Source organism: Acinonyx jubatus, chromosome A3 (assembly GCF_027475565.1).
Source record: "Acinonyx jubatus isolate Ajub_Pintada_27869175 chromosome A3, VMU_Ajub_asm_v1.0, whole genome shotgun sequence".
NCBI classification, from domain to species: domain Eukaryota; kingdom Metazoa; phylum Chordata; class Mammalia; order Carnivora; family Felidae; genus Acinonyx; species Acinonyx jubatus.
The window spans coordinates 117959267-117982688 of record NC_069388.1 but is presented as its reverse complement, the minus strand read 5'-3'; the positions used below and the strand labels follow the sequence as shown (position 1 = coordinate 117982688).

Sequence of the window (23422 nt, the reverse complement as noted above, 5' to 3'; positions counted from 1 at the left end):
CAAATTTGAGCCTCAGCACTGAGCCTTGGGTGGGTCCAGTTTAACCTGTGATGTAAACAGAGGATATTTAAACCTATATCCACAGAGCAGTATGTCTTACCTATATCATGGGGAAAAAACAATTTGTACCAATTTGTGCCATGGACGGTCCTAAGAGAGTACGAAGACAAGGTCATGAACTCAGGACCATGGCCATGGAGAACTTCTAAGACATACACACAAGTGGTTCATTAGGGGCAAGCTTCAGCAGTCTGGGTCTAGCCTCTTACTTTGCCGACTTCAAGGGCATGATGATCTCACACAGACTCAAAGTCACTGAAGCGAACAGGTTATTTAAGTCCCTGTCTGCTCAAGGTCAGCTTTAAAGCAACCTGAGAAATAACATACCAGCAGTGGCAATTTCTCGTTCTTGGATTACATGGCAATCCATAATGTTTTTTAAGAATGAAATGTCTATTGGAAGCTCTACTGCTATCATTAAAATAGATACTCATAAAGCCTGCCCTCTTCAGAAAGAGAGTTCTCAGGTAAGGTGTAGGGTTCTTCACTCTGAGCCGGCACATACCCAGAGGGAGGAGATGCTAGTCGGGGAAGATTGTTGGAGTAAGTTCCCAGCAAGTGGTTTTAGCTGCAACGTGCATCTTTGGGGTATAGAGGAGAGAAGAGAAGGAGGGGAACAGTGACTGTCGGCAGCTACAGGTGAGGTGATGCCCTGGAGCACCACGAAGGAGAGGAGACTGTCAGGGAAACAGCGGGAGAACGGAGAAGGAAGGAGAGATGTTCTCTTTCCTTCCCTCAACACAAGCGCACCCATCCTCCTATTTGTGGTCGGCGTTACCAGCATCCGCGTCTCTGTGGCTTCTAAGCAAACTGGAGGATTATACGTCTATGCCCCCCTTGAAGTTAAGTGTGGTCATATGACTTGCTTTGGGCAATGAAATGGAGGGAAAGGGAAGTAGGAGTGTCACTTCCTGGGAGAAACATTTAATGACTGGGCTTGACTTTCCATGCTGTCTTCTCCTGCTTTGCCCATATGAATGCACCTACCGAGGAAGTGCCATAAGATCAAAGCAATAAACTACGTGTCAATGAGGAAAAAAATAAACAAACAAACAAACAAAGCAAAAACAACACTAAACAAACTTTTGTTACAGTAAAGCCACTGAGATTTCTGGGTTGATCACCTATCTTAATCCCATAATCTATCTGCTTTCCTTCTGACAGTCTGTCTCTCCCTTGCTCCTTTCTTGCCTCTTCCCCCATTTGATCTTTTCCTTCCTTTCTTTTCCTCTTCACTCTGTTATTTCATTGCCCTCCTAACTGAAAATAATAAATATACTGTTGGGTATTCCTATTCTTTTTTTTCTAAATATTTATTTATTTTTGAGAGAGAGAGAGGGAGTAAGGGGAGTAGGGGCGGGGTGGGGGTGGGGTGGGGGTGGGGGACAGAGAATCCAAAGCAGGCTCTGCAGTGACAGCAGTGAGCCCGATGCAGGGCTCGAACTCACTAACTGTGAGATCATGACCTTAGCCGAAGTCAGACGCTTAACTGACTGAGCCACACAGGCGCCCCTGTATATTCCTATTCTTAATCTAAAACATGGATCACTTTGTTTTTTGAAAAAGAAACAAGTAAATTTTTTGAATTAAACATTCATATTTCTCTCTTTTAAAATTAAAGCCCTGAGGGAAGTTAAAAATCAGCTTTAGCTTGTATAAAAAAATGTATGCTTTGAAAACCTTACTATGTTATATAAACATATGGTGTTACTATTGTGGATAGGCCCTCAATTGATTTTCTTGTGTGGGTTAAGGGCTGTCCGGAAAAATAAAAACAAACATAAACCTTCCCTAAACACCATGCAACAAGCATGCAGCTCAAAAACCAGAGCTCCCCCTGGAGCAGACTCTGAACAGGAAATCACTTAGGGCATAACCAGTCACTTAGCTTTCATTGGTAACTTTGTTAAGAAGGCTCCTGGGGCTGGAGCATCCAGAAGCCTGTTCGAGACTAAAGGACATTTGAAGTCATCAGAAAAACTATACATTTCCATGCACAATCATTCATGATGTAGTATTTAGACCTGAGGTCACTCCCACAACCCCGAAAGTTGTTTCAAGCAATTAAAGTCACTCTAGACATGAAGCAGCAGCAAATGCAAAAGCAGGGAAATGCAATCGTAGCCTGGCTAATCATGCATAGTTAAATAAACACAACAGATGTGTACTTTAACAAAAATTCAACGAGCTCTGGTTTCAAGTAAGAACATGCTCTGCTAATGAGGTAAACACGACGTGGACTTTCAGGCCGTTTTACGCGACTATAGAGCGAACGGCTGAGGGTTTTACACATAACCAATTCTGCAGAGGTGAACTTGTGCAGGGAGGAGACGAGAAACAATGTAACAGTTCTCTGAGGCAAAGAAGAACATGCAAAAGGAGCAAGAATCAGGTGGAGAATTCCCAAGCTCACTTACTGCCTGCTTTTGCTCTTCTTCCTAGAGGTGTTGAAGATGGAAAAAAAGGCAGAGGGAAAAAGGAGAGAGGTTAATGGCCATCACCACAAAACATCTGGAAGAAATGATGGAAGAATCAGGCAAACCAGGCTAGGTGCACGGGTTCAGAGACCAAAGGCCCAGACGGTCATCAGGCACCATCAGCTGCACAGAGCGAATGGCAGGCCTCTGTCCCACCCAGTTCATTCAGGGCTAGCCTCTAGAACTGGGAAACCATCTAATCCAACTTCCTCATTTATGGACAGAAAAGGCCTAGAGAGCCTGACTCGCCCGAGCTCACATAGCTGTTTAGGGTAGACTGAAAGAAATAGCTCAACTAGGACCCAGAAGCCCAATAATCAATCTCCCCATTCCTAATATTCCTATGTGTTAGCTACCTTCCTCTAGGCCAATGGTTCGCAAAGCAGCAGCACCTGGAAACTCGTCAGAGATGCAAAGTTTGGGCGCCTGCCAAGACTACCTGAATCCAAACTCTTGGGGTGGGTGGGGCACAGCAACGTGTTTCAGAGCCTTTCAGCTGATTCTGATGGCTGCTGGTTTGAGAGCCACTGCCCTAAAAACTTCCCCCAAACTAGCAATTTCACCTGACCAGACTCTCTTCCTTAGTCCCCTCCTCTCCACTTGCTTTGGGGCTGCTTTTTTGTGGTTTTGTCCCAAGGATGCGCTTACATCCCATCCCCATTCCTCCAACAAACTGGAAGCTGCTTCAGGGCCCTGAGAGGCTTTTCAAAAAGAACTCTCGACCTCGCTTTTCCACTAATTCAACACAGGTTCATTTAGTACTTCTTATGCATGAGGCCCTGGAAACCTGAAGATAAGATGTGGTCTCTGTCTTTTAGAGCCTCACAGTGACGGCGGGCAGAGTGGGTACTTGCCAACTCTCAGCTATCACAATGCACCACTGGGCGCCGCGGGAAGAAGCACAGCAAAGACGAGAGAAACACTTCTGAGTCTGTCTCTCCGTGGTCCTTTGCTCTTCAGCTACTCTGTCTTTTAATGGGCCTTTTTGCTTCTTCTTTCTCTGCCTCATCATGAGTAACTGTGGTCAGGGAGCCTCTGCTCTTTGCCCAGGGTGTGCAAATCTAAAAGCTGCTGCGATGGTTCTATTTAAATCGGATCCAGCCGTGCAGGCAGTCTTTACTGAACATGTGTGTAGGAAGTCTTAGGGACGGACGGGTGCTTCTGCTTTTACAGGGTCTGCAGATCTGGGGCCAATGGTAAGAATGGTTTCAGAAAATCCAACCAGTTACAAAAAGGAGAGAGGAAGTAAAAAAAATTGGAAAGAAACAATTTTATTCCTGCAAGGAAGAGACATGGACTAGAAATTAAACAGGCACCAAGAACTCTCTTCCGGAGACTCCCAACTGAGCACAAGAAGATGTTCTTCATAATCAGAGCCAGCTGCTAGATGCCTGACCAAACCTATACTCACAGGAGCCCAGGCAAAGAGGGCCCTGAGCGTTAGCTCAGTAAGCCTTAAGAAGTTAGCATCTTAGGGTGCCTGGCTCAGTTGGTAAAGCATGCAACTCCTGATCTTGAGGTCGTGAGTTCGAGCCCCACCTTGGGTGCAGGGATTACTTTAAAAAAATAAAAAAAAAAAAAGAAAAAGAAGTTAGCATCTTTCAGTTTTTACATCTGGCACGTGGCTCTGGTCAGAAGGGCTTAGAATTCCACAGCTGGGAAGAGCTTTCCCTTCCTAGCCAGGCTTCCCTGTAAGGCAGAATACTTTTCTCCATTCACTCGGCAGGGCAAAGAGCCATAGGAAGAGTTATTAAACCATTTAAAATGTGTGTTTATTGCTGGCACTAAGTGTTGAAATGGACACTGAGATGGTGGGGGAGGGATGAGGCAATCCTGACAGGCTGAAATTGCAGCTGAGGTCAGAAGACAAGGACAAAAGTTCTCAGGACTGTTTCTAAGACACCTCCCTATTTTTACTGTTTTCTCCAGGCAAGGTAACAGTGCTTTGGCTCAACAGAATAGGGAAATTTCAGGAAGCAATGTTTCCCGTTTGCACATTTGGGAACTCTGCTATGGATAGTTTGTCCCAGGACATGACATCATGATAATCTGCAGGAGACACATGTCAGGTTAGGACGGGAATGGTGGACAGGGAAGCCTTTTCAGGAGGTAGGGGCCTCTGCTGTGCACTGGGGTTGGCAGAGGGTGGGCTTTGACAACGTGTTACTGAGGATGGTGTTTTACAATTTAAACTCACAGAAGTTACTCAGATAAAGCCTTGAAGGTCTGTCAACACACTTAACAGGTCAGATACAAGGTCTTAGATATAAGGTTTTTGTTTTCAGTCAGTCAGTCGTGCCAGTAAACACTGACTGAAGGCAAGGTTGATTTAAAGGGAATAATAACACTTTAACCACAAATCCAAAAGTGCTTATGTCACCTAAAAACATGTGAGACTTTCCCACATGGGGGATGTCTGGCTAGGTGGCCAAAGTTACACCGAAGCTACTGCAGTTATCTACATGATAATTTATATTTTAAACCTCATTTGCAAATGAGGTTGAAATCCAAAACTGCAGAATTCACCTGGTGACTCTGTTTCAAAAGCAATATTAGGAAAATGAAAAATGAGGCAGAAAAATACTGGGGACATGATTTAGAAAGTAAAATACCAACATACAACCACTTCCAGCTTAAATAAGTTTGGGACAGAGGTTATCCATACACATTAATCGGGGGGGGGGGGGGAATGTAAGGAAAAGATACCTTCTGACCATGGGTACCTGGGTGTCAGTCTGCATCATGCCACCAAAAAACCAAAAATACAATTAAGAAGGTCCCTGAGGGGTGTCTGGATGGTTCAGTCAGTTAAGTGTCCGACTTTGGCTCAGGTCATGATCTCACAGTTCGTGAGTTCGAGCCCTGTGTTGGGCTCTGTGCTGACAGCTCAGAGCCTGGAGCTTGCTTCGGATTCTGTCTCTCTCTCTCTCTCCCTCTCTCTCTCTCTCTGCCTTTCCCCTGCTCGTACTCTCTCTCAAAAATAAATGAACTTAAAAAAAAAAAAGAAAGAAAGAAGGTCCCTGGAACTCCTTGGTCTTACTGCCAAATACCTAAATGTGACAGTTAGGAACCAATATTTTCTTGTTAAATAAATGCCTGATTAATTTTTACCCTGCCTTCTTACAAAAAAGGACTTAAGATTATTATTGAATAAATTAATAAACAATGGGAAGGAACACTTCATATACATCCTTCTTTAAATTATCATTTTTCAGATAAATAGATAATGTACATAATATTTCACTGAAGCAGTAGAAAGAACTCCCTGTGAAATGGAAATTTACTGTGCAGTGTATTTTAATTTATGAGTATCCCAGACCATGTGGTTTCATTGTCCATTTGACTAAGTGCTTACAGCTGTTTTATGAGGGAATTAAATGCTAGCAGATTGAACATCAACGAGGGCAGGACAGTCCTTTGAAATTAAAATTAGGATTCTAAAGCGTATTTTTATTATGGGTTAGTGAATATATTTTCTTAATAGTAGGAAAACATCTTTGAAATTTTCATGGAAGTCAATGATTCCTACGGGTCACCTTCTAGGAGTGCATATAATACACAAATTAGGATTGTGCTGTCATGTTTTTAGGAAGCTGGACATTAGAGAGGCATGAAATTTTCAACTGTAAATTCTAATCAATGGGTAAAAAGACAACATTCCTGCTCTGTGTTGCAAATTCTTCCTCCCAGTATGAATGGCCTCAGCCTATCAGGTAAGTAAATTATAAGGCATTTAAGAAGTCGGCAGGGGATTTTACAAAATGGGGCACAAGGATCCTGCTTATTTTACGAAATTATAACTGTAAGACAGTAGCTAGAAATACAAAGAAGCTCAGCGTTTGGGATCAGAGTTCCAGGCCTCAGCTCATTCTGCCCAGCCCTTGAATACAAGCATCAGAAGTGAACCAGGTCACAATAATATTCACAGGGCTCTGAACCAGGAACTCTAACGGAGACTGAGGGCGGCACAGTTAACGAGAAAGCACACCGTGGGACTTTGGGGGAAATGCATTCTGACTTCCCTTCAGTTTGCATAAACCTTTTGCCTTTTACAAAAATTACCCTAGGGTATCTTCCCACCTATGTTTGGGCAATGTCTGAGAGCAACTTACTACAAGCAAGTCTGACACAGGCCAGGGATGAGTGGATCCCCTATTATCTCCCGTCTTGCAGGGGACTACCCCACAATGGCAGGACTTTCAAAGCCCCACATGGCTCCAGATGCTATACCAGCCAAATGCATTTAAGTCCCTCTCTGCCATCTTGAGTGGGTGATTGGGTTGGATTAGCTGGATACTTGACAACTATTAGAGGGATCTGGGCCAGGTTTTCTTTAAACAAGACCCATTTAGACACGAAATACTTCTCAAGAGAAATTCCGTTAACAGGGTTAACGTAGAAACACGTCCATGCAAAACAACCCAAATACCCAGGACCAAAGCTAGAAAAAGAGATTCAGCTTAAGACTAAAAGAAGCGATTGTCTTGAGCAAATCAAAAGTCAGTTTTTTTTTTTTTTTTAATGTTTATTTATTTTTGAGACAGAGCATGAGCAGGGAAGGGGCAGAGAGAGAGGGAGACACAGAATGTGAAGCAGGCTCCAGGCTCTGAGCTGTTAGCACAGAGCCCGATGCAGGGCTCGAACTCACGAACTAGTGAGATCATGACCTGAGCCGAAGTCGGATGCTTAACCGACTGAGCCACCAAGGTGCCCCAAAAGTCAGTTTAAAACACAAACGCTACATTTACCCAAGTTGCTAATACCACTTGCTTCACTATGAAGGGACTCGTTTAGCATAGAGAAGTTGAAGAAAAGTCTCCAAGCTGATGTTTCCTTGAGCCGCACTGCTAGTCTGGACCCCTGTCACTCAGACACTCACACTCACAGATTGTGATGCAGCACAATCACTGGGCTAGACAGTTATATTTATCTCCATTTCTCCTTTAGTTTCTTCCCTCTCTGATCCGCTCTACATATTTTCCCAAACTATTATTTCCCAAACCGTCAGTGACTCTCTTACCACAGGATTCAATCTACTCCCCTCAGCCTGGCTTTTGAGGTAATCCACACTTTGTGATTTCCACTCTGGCTGCGAACTCGGTGTGGCACCACAAAATACAGTGGTTTCTCAGCACAGACACAGAGACTGAAGGAACTAACAGCAGGAACAAATGTATTCTGGTATTGCTGCTACGTATCTGGGTAGATATTTCTGTGGAGTGCCAGTCAAACTGTCCAGGTGAGGACACTTAAATGCCAAATGTGCCTTTCTCTCCTCTGAGGTATAGGGGCTGCGATATATTTGTCGCATGTTGTAATATGTCAACAAAGATAGTGACATCTGAATCATTCCAAATTTATTCAAGCCCCAAGATAACAAACATAGAGCTGGGATGCTCTTTTGTTCCTCCTAATAAAGTTATTCATTAGAATTAGTCTGATTAGCTTGGTGTGCCACGATAATACTTACTAAAATAGGACTCTTAATCCTTCTTGAGTATTTAGGCGAAATATTTGAAAATTTGTTTTAAAAGAAACTTCAAACAGTTGAGAAACATTTGTTTACATATAGTTAATATCCTATTTATAAACCTGCCTACCACTATTTAAGGACATGACGCTAACTCCAGTTACTCATTTTTTATAATCAGGCTTTACACTAATTAGATGACTTTATGGAGTCGTGTCTAACTTTACGGGCAGAGCCATTTAAGCCTTTAGCAGCACCCTGTTCAGGCAGCACGGCGGGGGGGGGGGGGGGGGGGGCGGCGGCAGCAGCTGAACTGGAGGTGAAGGGGAACAAGCGGTGGGAGGGAGGCGGGTGGGGGGGGGGGCGTGGGGGAGCGGCCAGGGCTCTCTCTTACCTTCAGCAGCTTCATCAGCCCCTCCAGCTGAACCATCAGCTCGCGCCTGCTCTCCTGCAGCGCCGACATTCTCTGCTCCAGTTCATCTTTCCTTTGCCTGTCCGAGAGGAGAAGCCCATCCGGAATGAGGCTCTGAAGACAAAGGGACCCTCAAGGAAGGGTCTAAGCCTAGGCGAAATGGGCTTCAGACCCGATTCCGCTATTTACTGGGGTCTGCGATGCTGAGCAAGTTACTGAACTTCTGATACCTTATGTAGAAAGTGGTGATAATATCTGTTTTGCTCACTTTCCTGTTGTGAGAATAGTATGTAAAAATGCTTTGGAAAATGCACATGGCCATATACAGAACAAAGCATGATTAATATCATTGTTAAAGTGATTTTAAAAATTCCTCAGGAAGTCAATTTTAGAAAGATACATGAAACGAGTCCGAACTTAAATTGATAGTGGAGAAAACGTATGAAAATTGCTCAGGGGAAACAGGGTTCAGTAGCTGATGCTTCCAGCACCAGATGCCAGCCTCAAGAGTGAGACTGACACCAGGGTGGCTCTGTGTCTGAGAGAATTCACTTTTCTCCGAGGCCAGGTTTCGCGTCAGTTCTAGCTCAATAAGTCCAAAACCGAACTTAAGGCTTTAGTTCACAAATGGTTCTCTTTCCTCATTTCTTCTAGCTGTCATGGCTGAAAACCTCCGTCCTCTTCGATACTTTCCTGCTTATACCCTATATTCAGTCATCCGACTTAGATGACTCTTTCCTAGAAATGTATGTGTCTTTTTCTCCCGTCTCTCACTTTATCCAAGCACACCTTACCTCACACGTGCAATGGTCTCTTAGCCTGATTAATCCTGATTTCATCTGTTATGGTGAAGGGGAATAGAAATCAAGAGGCTTGAGGCCCACCATTTACTAAATATTGCAACCTTGGACAAGTCACTTAACCTGTAAGAGCCTCAATTTTCTCTTCACTAAAATAGGACTAATTACAAACAACTATGGCAATACCTGGAGGATCAAATAAGACCATGGGTATGAAAGATAAAATTAATGGCACCTATTCCCTTTTAGTTTTTCACTGTGGTTGTTAGAAAAGTTTTTAATTACATGTGTGGCCCACATTCTATTTCTATCAGAGTGCTGCTCCAGACCCCACCTGCATGCCTATCCTTAGTGCCTCACCTTCTATTCCCTTCCACGTCTGGATGTCCAGCTGATGGTTCACTTTTCCTTAAGCAGATCCTGTCATTTTACGAATCCCAGCAATTCCCCAACTTCTTCCAAATATTATTCACTCCTTAGTGTCCCACCCAAACGTCACTCTTCCCAGGAAGCTACTCCTAATTACTTCAGCAGGTATCAGATCCTGCTTAATTAATCACTATAACAACTGGTGCTCCTGTGGCACCCAATTTATTTTACCTTGCATCGCTGTCATACCTACCATGATGCAAAATCCTTGAGGTCAGGGGATGAGTCTTACTCATCTTTGCATGTATTGAATGATTAAGAGAATATCACATCCAGTATGTACTCAATTAACATCTAGTGAAGTTAACACCATCATTGTTTGAAATCCTCCAAGGATTTCCACTCACCTATCACTTAAGGCTCTCCAGAATCTGGTCTCAATTCCTCAACTAATTTTATCTCCTATCACTGGCACTCTAAAGATTAATTCAATGGACGCCTGAAACAAATTCTTAGTTCTAAGCCTCTTTCCCTTCTCTGAAATGTATCATACTTCTTTGGGGGATCATGCTGAACCCCAACTCCACTTCTAATCTGAAATGTTTTGTCCCAGACTCCATCCAAATCAACCCTACCTTCCATGGTCTAGCTCAACTTCCACCACCTCCATGGGTCTAATTGCTTCTAGCCTCTCTCTATATTTTCATACTTAGATTTCTTATAGCATAATGCCCATACTATTTATTAACACTATATAATATTAGTTAACTGACCAGAAAATTATTTTATGTTTATTTCCAAAACTAGATCACAAATTTGTAAGATGGAATCATTGTTTTCTAGTCTTCATACTCCCTAAATTTCCAGCACAGGTATAAATTCAATAAAGAAAAACCGACTCATTCGATTTTCTAGAGAGCCTTTCTTCTCTGAACTTCCAAGACTGGATGCGGTACTCTTTCCCTGTGCTATGCACAACCAAATAATTACACTATGTGGTGAAAATGAAGGAACTATATGTAGCTACAGCAACAACATGGAAGGACCCATGTTGTCCTTCTACTATCCTAAAGCGTAGTACTGAAGGGGGGAAAGGTTCCACTCTATGCATATAACAACATTTCTATAAAGCGCAAAAAACAAAAAGCAAAACTAAACACTTTATTATGTGGGAATACACATATATTTGATGATAGATACTGTTTAAAAAGCAAGACAATGATAAACCAAATTCTGGATAGAGGAGAGCTCTGTGGGGAACGTGGAAGCAAGGAAATGGGCTTGGGGGCACTTACACACACGACATGGTTTTAACAACACATGACAAAGGTGTGGGTTCATGGGTATTCATTTTATCTTTATGCTTCACATCTTACACATTTGTCACATATATTATTGAAATGAATATACCATTTAAAAATAACAGTCATGGGGCACCTGGGTGGCTCAGTCGGTTAAGCGTCCGACTTTGGCTCAGGTCACGATCTCGCGGTCCGTGAGTTCGAGCCCTGCGTCGGGCTCTGGGCTGACAGCTCAGAGCCTGGAGCCTGTTTCAGATTCTGTGTCTCCCTCTCTCTGCGACCCTCCCCCGTTCATGCTCTGTCTCTCTCTGTCTCAAAAATAAATTAAAAAACTTAAAAAAATAAAAATTAAAAATAACAGTCATGGGGGAAAGACACAATTCATAACCACTAATCCCAAGAATGAAATTCTCTATCTCGTTTTATTACACTAGCTGGGTACCTGGCAGTTCCTGGATTCGTATATATTGATCAAAACCAGAAGGATGTCAGATACGTAGAAATGAATCTTGCCCTTTATGTGTCTTTTGATAAACAAAAGTTCTCAATATGAATACAGATGAATTTACCAACTTCTTTCACGGTAAGTGATTCTGAGAAACTATTTTCTATTCCAAAATCCTAAAGAAATTCTCTCACATTTTCTTCTAAAAGTTTTAAAGTTTTGTCTCCATGTTTAATCCATCTGGTAGTGTGTTCTGTATATAGTGTGAAGTGGAGAGCCAATATGTTTTGTCTGTGTGCATAAGCAATTGATCCTGCACGCTTACTAAATAGTCTCTCTTTCTTTAGTGATAACAGAAGCTGCTTTTCAGATTGAACACTTCCGGACTTTTCAAGATTTAGACCCTCCTCAGATTTAGGGTAAATTCTTGCTTCTTGCTGCCTACATGACATCTCTGGGCTCAGCCCTCTGCCTACTAAATCTGTGACATTTTCCAGACACTTCCGGCTGAATTAAGGACTTTTAGCGATCCCACTTCCAGCAACAGTTAAGATTGGAGTATAATCATTTTTTGCTTTGCTAGATATAAAACAGTTACTTGTGCCTGGGCTGTGGTGAGGAAAAGGGAACAGTTGTATCTTACGCCGAGAGTTCAGAGTTAACACTGGGACTGAGTCAGCTGCACATGCTCTCCCAGACTTCGGAGAGTAGCACCAAGCTGCTAACATCCCAGACATGCAACGGAGGGCCTAGGAACCAAATCCTCAAGCCCAATTAAATTTAGGAACTAAAATGAATTTTCAGAAGAATGGGAATCTCTGTATCTCTAATGATTTTCATCTGCACAGTTTAAATTCTTTATGACTTATTTATTGATGATATAAATCTAGAAAGAAAGACAGTTATAGAAAAACAATCATCTCCATTCTCTAGGAGAAGAAATGATGGTTGAGAAGCTACATGACCTAAGCCAAAGGAAGAATTACAAAAGGATATTCGGCTATGCAGAACCCCAGATGATGGCACATTAAAAATCAACTGTGCAATGTCAAATGTTACAACCTACACAGAAAGGATACTCTTTGGACATCTAGAGGTCTGGTGAGAAGCCAGTCACTAACTTAGCGTCCAAAAAATGTCTGCATTTACCAAAGAGTACACACACATCTTTTTAAGACTGATAGGAAATAAGATCCTAATAACTTTGATCAGATCACTCTCATGTTAAGCTCTTCTGGCAGACTTCTCCATTCGCTCCAAAACAGCATCTCAGTGGGGGCTGAAGCAGCTCTCTGCCCGCATTCGGGTCCTGAGCCCTGAGTCTCCGGGCCCCGAGGCCGTTTATGTCTATGTCGAAGTGGGAAGGTTCCACAGCGGTGGTGCAAGGGATTCCCACGTGGTTTTGCATCTCAGAGACGTGCCTGTGTAACGAGCACCCTTCCCCTTCAACAGAGTCCTGCTCTGACTGTGAAGCACCGGGAGAATATACTCGTAGGACAGAGGAGCATTATTCCTGCCAAGGGTCTTCAAAGTCAGACTAATTAACAAAATAAGAAGACGGATCGGAGCAGTCTTCTTAAAGCGATCATAAAAGTGTAAACACTGCTCTGCCTGGCGTGGAGCCGGACACTGGTGTTGACCTGGTTCTGCCACGATGGCTGAAGTTCTCAGAATCCAAACACCTGAAGCAGTAACAGGATGACTGGAATGTTTTAACTGTTTGCTCTAACAGGACTAGTTGTATTGAGAAACAGATTCCATCCTACTTGTTTTGTTTCCCGACACGTAAATTCCTACCACAGACCATCCTTTGCAGACAGTGGTGCAGTATCCCTACTTACCTCAGCAGCCGCAGCTCAGCCAGCAACGTGGGGTTCTGCTGGGCCTTCTCAGGGGTGGGCTGGGAAGCCTGCTCATGCTCCAGACGGAGACGCTGAATCTCTTGCAGGATCTCCCTGGAGAGGCCAGATGAAAGAAAGTTGGCTGCACAGCGCTTCACAGCTCTTTCCTGTCAGGTCTTTTTATTCTAGAACAGCCTCCACCAATCTTGTTCTGACTGCTTCCAAATGACCGAGATGTGGAATAGCCACCTTCTTGATATTTCCACACTTCATATTTCCTCAATGAAACAATCTTTTGTGGTAGAGAAAGTCATATAAACACTCTTCTCAAGAATTTGAAAAATCTCCACTAAAGGAAAACAGCCACTAGAAGACTTTCTTTCTTTCTAGGGAAAGGAAAAACGAACTCCCTGCAATCTCTGAATGTGGGTCCTATGCTAACTCCGCCCATCTCCCTTCTTCCGCTTGAGCCCCCGAGTGATAAGAGCTGCCATTTCTTCTTCCAAAACCTGTTCCTTTACATCTAATCTCCTTGTCCCGGTTTCTACTATTCAGGGCATACTGGTGTGCTGTCTGGTGTCTGTGACTTTAAATGGCTTTGTGGGGAGAGAGCAGACAGTCACATACAGCACAGTGGGCCAGGATAAGATGACCAGATAAAGTGAAAGAGGGGTGGGCTGGAAAAGGGAATCATGAGAGGGGAGCTGGTAGGTGGGAGAAGGCAAGGGAAAAAGAATCCATGAGGGCACAGGAACAGGGCTTTGGGCTACCAGAATGTACAGCATGCAGAGATCTCCAAATCAGAGTAGGGGCATTCCCATGAGTTGGTCTGGCCTATATTCACTAAGGTGGGATCCTCCTTCATGGTCAAAATACAACTAGTCTGCAAGGAAAAGGAGAATCAGATACTCACATGACAGTCTTGGACTTTAGAAACTGGCTTGGCCTCTGCATTCTTACCTGTTTTTGTTTTCCAGTTCTGCAATAAGCTGTCTTTGTTGTTTGTTGGCATCAAAGTTAAAGCTCAAGTCAGTAGGAGGACGGGTCTACAGTGAGAAGAAAGCAAAGGGTTTTTTTTTTTTCCTGTGTGTGTGTGTGTGTGTAATTAAAATATATCCAGAAACTTAGACTACTGATTTTTTCAAACAGATTTTTGGGGCACCTGAGGCTCAGTCGGTTAAGTGTCCAACTTTGGCTCAGGTCATGTTTTCACAGATCGTGAGTTCGAGCCCCACGTTGGGCTCTGTGCTGACGGCTCAGAGCCTGGAGCCTGCTTTGGATTCTGTGTCTCCCTCTCTCTCTGCCTCTCCCCCACTCATGCTCTGTTTCTGTCTCTCTCTCTGTCTCTCACTCTCAAAAATAAACATTAAAAAATAAAACAGATTTTGGAGGTACAATTTACATACCATAAAATCCACCCATTTTAAGTATACCATTCAATGAGGCTTAGTAAATTTATTTATTTTTTAATTTTTTTTTTAACGTTTTATTTATTTTTGAGACAGAGAGAGACAGAGCATGAACGGGGGAGGGGCAGAGAGAGACGGAGACACAGAATCGGAAGCAGGCTCCAGGCTCTGAGCCATCAGCCCAGAGCCCGACGTGGGGCTCGAACTCATGGACCGCAAGATCGTGACCTGAGCTCAAGTCGGCTGCTTAACTGACTGAGCCACCTAGGTGCCCCAAGGCTTAGTAAATTTAAACAGTTGTGCAACCAACCACCACAGTCCAGTTTTAGAACATTTCCCATCACCACAAAAAATCCGTCATGCTGGCTTGCAGTCAATTGCCACTCTCATCCCCAACCACAGGCAACCACTGACGTGCTTTCTGTCTGCAGTTTTGCCTTTTCTAGAAACTTCATATATATGGAATCATACAACATGTGGTCTTTAGTTTCTGGCTTCCACTAAGCATGATGTTCCTGAGGTTTGTCATTGTTGTTCGATGAATCAGGAGCTCCTTCCACCTTACTGCTGAATAGTATTCCACTGTTGCCAGCTTTTGACTGTTACAAATGAAGTTGCTAAAAATGATCATTTACAAGTCATTGTGTTGATATGTTTTTATTTCTCTTGAGTAAATACTTGGGAGTGGAATTCCTGAGTTATCTGATAATTCTGTATTTAATATCCAAAAAAAATTTTTTTAGGGGCGCCTGGGTGGCTCAGTTGGTTAAGCAGCCAACTTGGGCTCAGGTCATGATCTCACGGTCTGTGAGTTCGAGCCCCGCGTTGGGCTCTGTGCTGACAGCTCAGAGCCTGGAGCCTGTTTCAGATTCTGTGTCTCCCTCTCTCTGACCCTCCCCCGTTCATGCTGTGTCTCTCTCTGTCTCAAAAATAAATAAATAAACGTTAAAAAAAAAATTAAAAAAAATTTTTTTTAAATGTTTATTCATTTTTGAGAGAGAGAGAGAGAGGCAGAATGCCAGTGGGAGAGAGTCAGAAAGAGGGGAGACACAGAATCTGAAGCAGGTTTCGGGCTCCGAGGTGTCAGCACAGAGCCTGATGTGGGGCTCGAACCCACAAAATGTGAGATCATGACCTGAGCCTAAGTCAGACGCTTAACTGACTGAGCCACCCAAGTGCCCCTGTATTTCATATTTAAAAAAATTTTTTTTTAATGTTTATTTATTATTGAGAGGCAGAGCATGAGCATGGGAGGGGCAGAGAGAGGAGGCGATACAGAATCCAAAGCAGGCTCCAGGCTCTGAGCTGTCAGCAGAGCCCAAAGTGGGGCTCAAACTCACAAACCGCAAGATCATGACCTGAGGTGAAGTCGGACGCTCAACCGATTGAGCCACCCAGGCGCCCCCTGTATTTAATATTTTGAGGTACTATGAAACTGTTTTCCAAAGTAGCTGTATCATTTTAGAATCCCACCAACAATGAATGAGGGTTCTGAATTCTCCGCATCCTGGCCAACATTTGTCATTGTCTTTTTTCTTTTGTTGTTTTAACCATTCTAGTGCATGTGAAATATTTAACTGTGGGTTTTTTGAGATATGATTTACATACCATGAAATCCACCCTTTTAAAGTGTACAATTCAGTGGGCTTAAGTATATTTACAAGCTTGTGAGATTATCACCATTAATTCCATAACATTTCATCACCTCAAAAAACTCCCCCATACCCATTAGCAGTCATTCCCTATTCCCCCTACACTCACACCCTGAGAACTGCTAACCTACTTTCTATTTCTATGGATTTGCCTACTCTGGATATTTCATATAAATGGAATCATGATCTTTTATGTCTGGCTTCTTTCACTCCGCAAAATGTTTTCAGGGTTCCTCTGTGTTGTAGCATGTAGCAATACTTTCTTTTCTGTAGCTGAATAATATTCTGTTACATGGATATACTACATTTTGTTTATCTATTCAACAGCTGATGGGCATTTGGGTTCTTCCCACTTTTTGGCTGTTTTGAATAATGTCATTATGAACATTTGTGGACACATGTTGTATACTGATAGGTTTTCATTTATCTTGGGTATATATCTAGGAGTGGAATTGCTGGGTTATACAGCAACCGCTTTCCCAAGTGGCTACACCATTTTACATTCCCATTGGCAATGTATGAAGGTTCCATTTTTTCCATACCCTTGTCAACACTTGTAATTGTACATCTTTTTGATCATAGTCATCCTAGTGGGTGTGAAGTGGTATCTCATTGTGGATTCAACTTGCATTTTCCCTATGACTAATATATTGAGCATGTTTTCATGTGCTTACTGGCCATTTGCATATCTTCTCTGGCGAAATCATTTGCGGTTATGATTTGCATATCCACTGACATTTCTGACCCTTGTTGCCTCCTTTAAGAATATGAAAGCCAATCAACACAAACTAGGAAAATGGATAAAGAGATGACGTTTCCCTTTTTTTTGATTAACCAGAACGGAAGCCCAAAATGAAGGCTCTGAGATGGCTATGTTTCACGCTGCACATTCCTGGTTCTGCCCAAAACATGACCTACCATGAAGCAGAAACCTTTTTCCTGTCTAGAGCTTAAAGATGCAATAAATAGTTCTTTTCATGTGGCATTTCCTAAATAAACAGGGGCAAAACAGCATAGCAAATGTGGGTGGGAGGCTTTTTTACCAAGTATTTTTTTTCTTAAAAGAAGGAAAAAAGCTGATGTTTCTTCCTCTAGAGTGGACCAACAGCCAACTGAACAAATTTTCTATATTCTTTTCAGACTCTTGTGAGAGCCAGAGCTGAGCCTCACAAAAGTGGCTTGCCTGAGACTAAATCTGCTGTGAATAACAGATTTCCAGTTCTTGAAAACTGGAGTTGAAGCGAATGGCTCCTTATTAGTGTGAGATTGGGGAAAATTTGGATGAGGAAACGGACTCTCAAAAGGAATTGGCTTCATCATGGCAAACAAACAAAAACCTCATAGTATTTCATTGGAGATTTCTAAAGAATCTTTTCAGTGTTGAGTTACTGCAAGGCTGAGGCTTCTTTCAAAGAAGAGGTTAACACGGGAATCAAGAGTTATTATCAGCAGTTCCTAACCAGGAGACATTCTTTGGCACCAAGAAGTATTGTTACTCAAGTACAAAGAAGTGCGGGTCAAAGACTTCTATCCTGAGGCAGCAGTTCCAGCTGGAGCTCAGAGCCTCTCCGCCTGGAGATGACAACAAGGAGAGCCCCCAGTGGTAAGTGTTGATGATGGCTGATTTCCCCCAATCAAATGTGGAACACAGTCACGTTACATTAAATAACAGAGAAACTTGGGACTGTATTTATTTACTATCTTAAACTTCACAGTGCCCCTTAAAAGAAAAAAAACAAAAAAACAACCCAGGTCTCTCTTCCTAAAATGCCTCTAGGATACTGAAGGGAACAAGACAGAAAGGGAATTATTAGTTCTCAAAGACATGGAATACTTTAACCACAAGAGACCTAAAGATGATTTCTTTCAAAAATTAACAAGTTTGTTCATTTAGTCAATGAATATTTCCTGAGCACCTACTATGTGCTAGGAACTAGGATGCATTAGTGAATAAGATACAGCCCCACCTTCAGGTAGTTTACATTATGCTGGGAGAGAAAGATAAGGAACCAAAGACAGTATATACCATCAGTAGTGATAGATGCAATGAAGAAATACAGGGTCATAAAACAGAGTGAACTGAGACAGAAGACTCTTTTTGAATAAGGTGGTTATGAAAAGGCTCTCTGAGACTCAGTGAAGCGGGGAAGCTAACCGGGTGATGATCTGAGGGACGGGTGTGCTAGGTAAAGGCCAAGCAAGGCCTGCAGCTGCTTCATCTGGGTGTGTTTAGGTCAGCACTGATGGAGTGGACATGGGCTTTGGTGAAAATGGTGGCTGACTCTAGGAGATGACCCTGGGACCCTGATCGCCAAGGGCCTTTTAGCCTTGGAGGAGAGTTTCCATTTCATTCTGAATGTAGTATGAAGCCACTGTAGGGCTCTAAACAAGGAAATATAGAATCAATTCCAAATACTGTAGGTACATACTCAGCCTTCAAGGAGGTGGAGCTTAACACTCACTCCTTTAGCGTGGGCTGTCCGCAGAGACTTCTTTCCAAAGAGACAGTGTGGAGACAGAGGGGAAGAGTAACTTTATGTTGGAGAAACCTGACAAACACTACCTCAGCCAGGTGATCAAGGTCAACATCAACAGTGATAGATAAATGATGTTGACGCTATGTACCCCAGGTACAATGGAAGAAAAACAGCACTTACCTCCTCTTTCTCCTCCTCCTCCTCCAAAGCCATAACTTGAGTCTAATCATGAGAAAAACATCAGACTAATCCCAAATAAGGGACATTCTACAATGCATTTGACTAGTACTCGTCAAAACTGTTAAGGTCATCAAAAACAAGGAAAGTTAGAGAAACTGTCACAGCCAAGGGGAGCCTAACAGACATGACAGTTAAATGTAATGTGCTATCCTGGATGGAATTCTGAAAGAGAAAAGGGACATTAGATAAAAACTAACAAAATCTGGGGTGCCTGGGAGGCTCAGTCAGTTGAGCGTCTGACTTTGGCTCAGGTAATGATCTCATGGTTCGTTTTGAGCCCCGCGTCGGGCTCTGTGCTGACAGCTCAGAGCCTGGGGCCTGCTTCAGATTCTGTATCTCCCTCTCTCTGCGCCTTCCCCGCTCATACTCTGTCTCTCAAAGATGAATAAGCGTTTTAAAAAAAAAAACAAAAACTAACAATCTGAATAAAGTATGGGCTTTAGGTAATAATAATGCATCAATATTGGCTCATTAATTGCAATAAGCATGCCATGCTAATGTTAAGATGTTAATAAGAGGAAAAACAGCATGGGTTATATAAGTCTGTGGTAGCTTGGTAATTTCTCTGTAAATCTAAAAGTATTCTATAATAAAGTTTATTACTGTAGTGGGATAAGAATGGAAGTAGAGAGGCTACTGAGGAATCCTAAATTTTGCTGTTTACTCACTATGCAGACCTTGACTTATTTTATTTTCCTACACCTTTATTTTCTCAGCTGTAAAATGGGAATATTTACAGAAAGAGATGTGAAGAGGACCACTTAGCATTCTCTTAGATTTAGGTAATCTCAGAGAGCTCCATCATCTTTAATGAGATGGAAATACATCTGAAAAATACAGGGTAAAAACAAGATCCCTCTGTGTAAACCTGGGCAAATTTTTAAAAACCAAGGAAAGCCAATGCAGTCAGCAAACTGCAATCTGGTAGCATGCATTTCTGAAGCCTCCTAAAAAAGGGCTGGCGGCTTCCCATCTGTATGAGCTTGGCAGGAGGAGTTCCAGAGAGATGTGCCTGATATCAGCTATGCTTTCTTCATACTCCAGCGGCACCCTCCCATCACCCCAATCTCACTTAGACTAACTAGAAGACTGTGGATTACTAATCCTCTCAAAAACGCAATGACTTTTAGGGCAGTGGTTCCCTAGCTAGCTATACATTTTTGTTTACAAAAGTTTTGTTTTTCCTTTTTAAATTAAAAAAAAAAAATCAATGGGCTCTAAACACAGAGATTCTGATTCAGTAGGTTGGAAGCAAAGCCAAGGATCTCTACGTTTTAAATGCTTCACACGATTATAGCACGTACCCACGTTTGACAATTAATTACTATTCTACAGGGGCTTTGAGTCATTAAATGTGTGCAAAACACCACATGGATACTGTTGATCTTTACTTGCAAGAAGCCATAAGGATATTTCTGGAATGGTGCATGCCTGGAGCAGTCGATGTGATGATAAGGCTGTGAAGGCTGGGCTATCTGAAAAAAAAAGCTTCTTGAAAACATGTTGGGTGGGATGACAACAAAATGTTTCCCCTTCCTTTCACATTTCTTCCAAGTCTTCCATAAGGAATTTCACATTTTTCATAAAGAAAAAAACTTAAAAAATAAAGAAACAAAAAACTCTCCTCTGATTACATCTAGTGTTGCTGATGTTTGTGATGAAATTTTAAGAATTTGCTCTTATTACTATGATTTACCACACACTGTAGTTTTTTGTTTTTTGTTTTTTTTTTTTTAAAGGAATTTAGGCACTCCAGGAAAACAAATGAGCTCTCCTGGCTCATCTAAACAACCTAGAATTTCTTTGTTCAAGGGTCAGCCTGAAGAGGTTTCCAGTGGCCATGTTGTCAACTAAAAGAGAAGGGATGGCTCTGACACTGAGGTACTCCACAGGGTGCCATGCTGGCTGCTTAAGTGATTTAATGGTCTTTTTTTTTTGAAAGAAGGTTTAAAAAAAAAAAAAAAGTAAAACGTCAATACAAAGCCTATCTGGCAGGCTATAAATAAATTCTTTTGAGCACTACACCCATTTTATGCAAAGCACTTGTATCGGCAAGAGATTAGCAGATTAGTAGTCCTCTGTTTAACAGAAATCTAGTCAAGAAGAATCCTTCCTGAGAGGCCCAATATTTAGAAGATAACCACACACTGGAAAATAAACTGAAGATGAAAGGGACCTTATCAGTATTTCCACTCAAGACCATTCTAACAATTATCATTTTCACACGAATTAGAGAAGTGGCATCAGAAACTATCAGGTGTAAACAGACTTATCTTGTTTGCAGGAAAGGAGAACCTCCTTTTCAGGGTCAAATGGCTTTGGAGCTTTTATTTACGGTATTTTTAAAGTACGATGTAAAGTCAACAAGACTACATGATGGCATTAAATATACTTAATTCTAAACATTCAACCACAATGCTATCTCAACAAATTTAATTAATTTCTAAAATAACTTAAATGGTTGTGACTGAGGACACATGTAAGGTTTAACTAATTAAATGGAACTTTTCTTTTCCTCAGACTTCTCCCCACCTGCCCTCCATTCTGTTCCATTTCACTAACCTTTAGAGTTGTAATGTTGGGAGTCAGATATATGACCTAATACTAGATACTCAAGGAAAAGATGTCGAAGCCTAAATAAATCTAAAGGAATAAATTACTTTTCGGGGGAGAAACAAAGCCAGACTCTCCACTGGAAGCACTATTTCTCTATGAAGAAGTAAACATAAATTGGCACACATTTCTAAAATCAGTATACTGTGTTTGTACAAGACGGTCCTGAGAGATCTGGCCTGCCTGTCCAGCCTAATTTCACTCCAAGCATTGTTCTCTGGGCTCCAGCCTCACAGACATCTTTTCGGTGCTGAAACCTCCAACCTCAGGGCCTTTACCTAGGTTGAAACACCCTCCTGGCACACACTGGGTATTCCTTACCTGGTTAATGCTCACACAGTCTGTTGTTACAGCCTCAGATCCTTCTTCCATTTGTCTTGCTCTTTCTTCGAGATTTAATGCTCCTCCCGAACTACAACCTTCTGTAGCTAAATCTCAGGAGTTGATTGACTAGTACCCCAGTCCCAGCTTGCCACTGACCAACTGTCACCTTGAGTAGTTTCCTTACCTTTCTGAGGCTTAGTTTTCTCATCAGATTGTTTTGCAGAATGAATGAGCTAATATATGCAAAGCACTTAGAATAATGACTGGCACATAGTAAACTGTCAATAAATGTTAGCTATCAGTGTTATTCTTTCAGCATGAATCTCACTGGGGCCTTTCTCAATGCTTGCCAGAAAAAGTCTTTCCCCTTTTCCTTTGACAGGTTTAGTTACTTTCAGTACATTAATGATATTCAACTGTCTTTTTTCACAAAGAAAATTCTTAAAAGTTTCAACATAAACATCAGCAGCAGTGGATATGATTGGAAGTGTTATTTTTAAAGAAAGCAGGTTTTTCTTGTTTATAAAAAAACTGTTGAATTGTTGTTGGCGTTGAGAAATCTATCAATTCTTTGCAGGTATCTATCTTTTCTGGTTGCTTTTTGAGTACCTTGTCTTTGTATTCTGTAGTTTCACTAGGATACATCTAGGTGCGAAATTATTTACCAAGTTTGGAACTCATTGTTATGTTTCAATCTGAGGATTCATGTCATGAATCAATTTTGGAAAATTTTCAGCCATTAATTCTTTTTTTTTTTTAACGTTTATTGATTTTTGAGACAGAGAGAGACAGAGCATGAACGGAGGAGGATCAGAGAGAGGGAGACACAGAATCTGAAACAGGCTCCAGGCTCTGAGCTGTCAGCACAGGGCCCGACGTGGGGCTCAAACTCACGGACCGCGAGATCATGACCTGAGCCGAAGTCGGACACTTAACCGACTGAGCCACCCAGGCGCCCCAGCCATTAATTCTTTAAATATTTTCTCACCTAATAGAATATAATTTTATTTTCCTTTTTTTAGTGGTGGGGGGGACTGGGGGAGGGGGATTCCAATCAGATGGCTGTTGGTTATCTTGTAAGTCTGAAAACCTTGTTTCAAACTTTTCATCTTTCTGTGTTGCATCTGGGAAACTTTCTTGCATATGTTTTCTAGCAGACTAATTCTCTGTGCGGCTGTGTCTGATCTGACCTTTAACTCATCCACTGAGTTTTACATTTCAACAACTTTAGTTTTTAAAAATGTTTATATCCTATTTGGTTTGTTTTCATCTCTGGTCTTCTTAGTCTTTTGTTACGTTTTTAATTCCTTCTTTCAGGTCTGAAGAAATTTTAAACAGCTATTCTATAGCCAATAATTCTAATATCTAAAGTCACCGAGGGTCTAACTTTACAGAGATGCTCAGGAGTTCATGTCTCGTTGGGATTCTCATGTCTAGTTGGATTCCTTCCTTTACAGAGATGCTCAGGAGTTCATGTCTGCTTGGCCTTAACTGTGAACGTTAACCTTAGGAGAGGGTTTATATTTTGCTTC

The 23422-nt window shown here is 42.0% G+C and overlaps 1 protein-coding gene across 35 annotated transcripts in view; it reads right to left on the bottom strand.

The window, feature by feature from the left end:
- The window catches only part of DTNB (dystrobrevin beta), a 239834-nt gene that overhangs the window by 29869 nt on the left and 186543 nt on the right, over nt 1-23422 (bottom strand). For 20 of the 35 annotated variants that reach the window (XR_008289633.1, XR_008289634.1, XR_008289636.1 and 17 more), the window contains 5 exons: nt 18894-18935; nt 14136-14221; nt 13176-13289; nt 8402-8498; nt 2478-2498 (listed from right to left, as the gene is read on the bottom strand). Coding sequence is in view for 30 of the 35 variants with exons in the window: in XM_053201135.1 (XP_053057110.1) it covers nt 2478-2498; nt 8402-8498; nt 13176-13289; nt 14136-14221; nt 18894-18935 (360 nt within the window). In the remaining 5 variants the exon portion in view is untranslated. Of the gene's footprint in view, nt 1-2473; nt 2499-8401; nt 8499-13175; nt 13290-14135; nt 14222-18893; nt 18936-23422 lie in introns of those variants that run through there. The other 15 variants (XM_053201140.1, XM_027033342.2, XM_027033350.2 and 12 more) reach the window with 6 other exon arrangements.